The sequence below is a fragment of the Ailuropoda melanoleuca genome, unplaced genomic scaffold, assembly GCF_002007445.2.
Source record: "Ailuropoda melanoleuca isolate Jingjing unplaced genomic scaffold, ASM200744v2 unplaced-scaffold2434, whole genome shotgun sequence".
Taxonomy (NCBI): domain Eukaryota; kingdom Metazoa; phylum Chordata; class Mammalia; order Carnivora; family Ursidae; genus Ailuropoda; species Ailuropoda melanoleuca.
Genome location: NW_023194215.1, coordinates 10,724 through 11,827, shown reverse-complemented (window position 1 = coordinate 11,827; position 1,104 = coordinate 10,724). Strand labels below are relative to the sequence as shown.

The 1,104-nt window shown below is 44.2% G+C and overlaps 1 protein-coding gene across 1 annotated transcript in view; it reads left to right on the top strand.

The window, feature by feature from the left end:
- Positions 1-707: 707 nt before the first annotated feature.
- The window catches only part of LOC117798081 (beta-defensin 116-like), a 5,134-nt gene continuing 4,737 nt past the window's right edge, over positions 708-1,104 (top strand). The window contains 1 exon segment of the mRNA XM_034650504.1: positions 708-774. Within this exon segment, the coding sequence (XP_034506395.1) occupies positions 708-774 (67 nt within the window).

Below are 1,104 nucleotides of genomic sequence, written 5' to 3'. Positions count from 1 at the left end.
CACNAAATTTTCTTGCCCTCATCCATGAAGTGGAAAATATTACCTAACCTCACAGTGTTGTGGTAAGTGTTCAGATCTAGACCACAGTATTTAGTACAGAAATTGACACATGGTTGATTCATGGTAAATATAAACTGCCATTATCTTTGCCTCATGTCTTTCCTTCCCTTCCCCCATATATTTCCCCTTCAGTTTATCTTCTCCATCTTTTCTTTGATCATCATTTCTTTCCCTTCTCTTTTGTTGGTCCTTCATGCCTAGTATTGGATTGGAAATGCAGTAAGTACTACTGACAGAGGGGACACTCTACTCTCAAGGAGGGTAAAGACAAATGTTTAAGAAAGGACTCCTTATTTCTTGTAATTATGTATTTGTTTTCTCATTGCTTGCTTGATTCATTCACTCATTCAAATTTGTCTCACAAAAAATGCCAACTGCCTCTAATTTGCCTTTGTTTCCTTCTGGGAAGGAAGGCCCACGTTGACAAGGGTGCCACTGGCAAATCTCCCACACTTACACAGAGTGCCCAGCCAAGATATGTGATACGTGTTATCCTTCTGCCTGGTTGACCCCAGGTATGTCTCATCCCTTTTAGTTCACTGCACACAACCCTGGCCCACTTCCAAAACTAATAAAGGCAGGGCATTGCTCTGCTGCAGTGATCTCTGTTCAGTCCTCTGCAGCACAGCCCTCCATTCTCTCAGGACATGTCAGTCATGAAGCCCTATTTAATGACCATTTCCATCCTTCTGATCCTGGTTCGCAAGACTCCAGGTAACTCAGGCCTCTCTCAAAGGTTCTGGGGTCTTGCATGTGGTATTGTTGTCTTGGTGATCTCTGAGATGACTCCCATTCACATACCATAGGCACTACCTAAAGCCTTTCTGGTCTTTAGGTATGTGAATGTTACTCCCACAGTCCATCTCATCTCAAGATCTCCCCTGGTTCTGCTCTGCCAAGACAAATTCAAGAGGCTGTTGCTCCTGCTGTTCCTGGCATAGTGGAGTATTCAAGCATGAAGCATTTTAGGTGGTGCTGTCGGTGGGAGGGGAGCTTGATGCATGCATTAGACGTGAGAGATTAGATCCAAGTTGGGGAGCTATC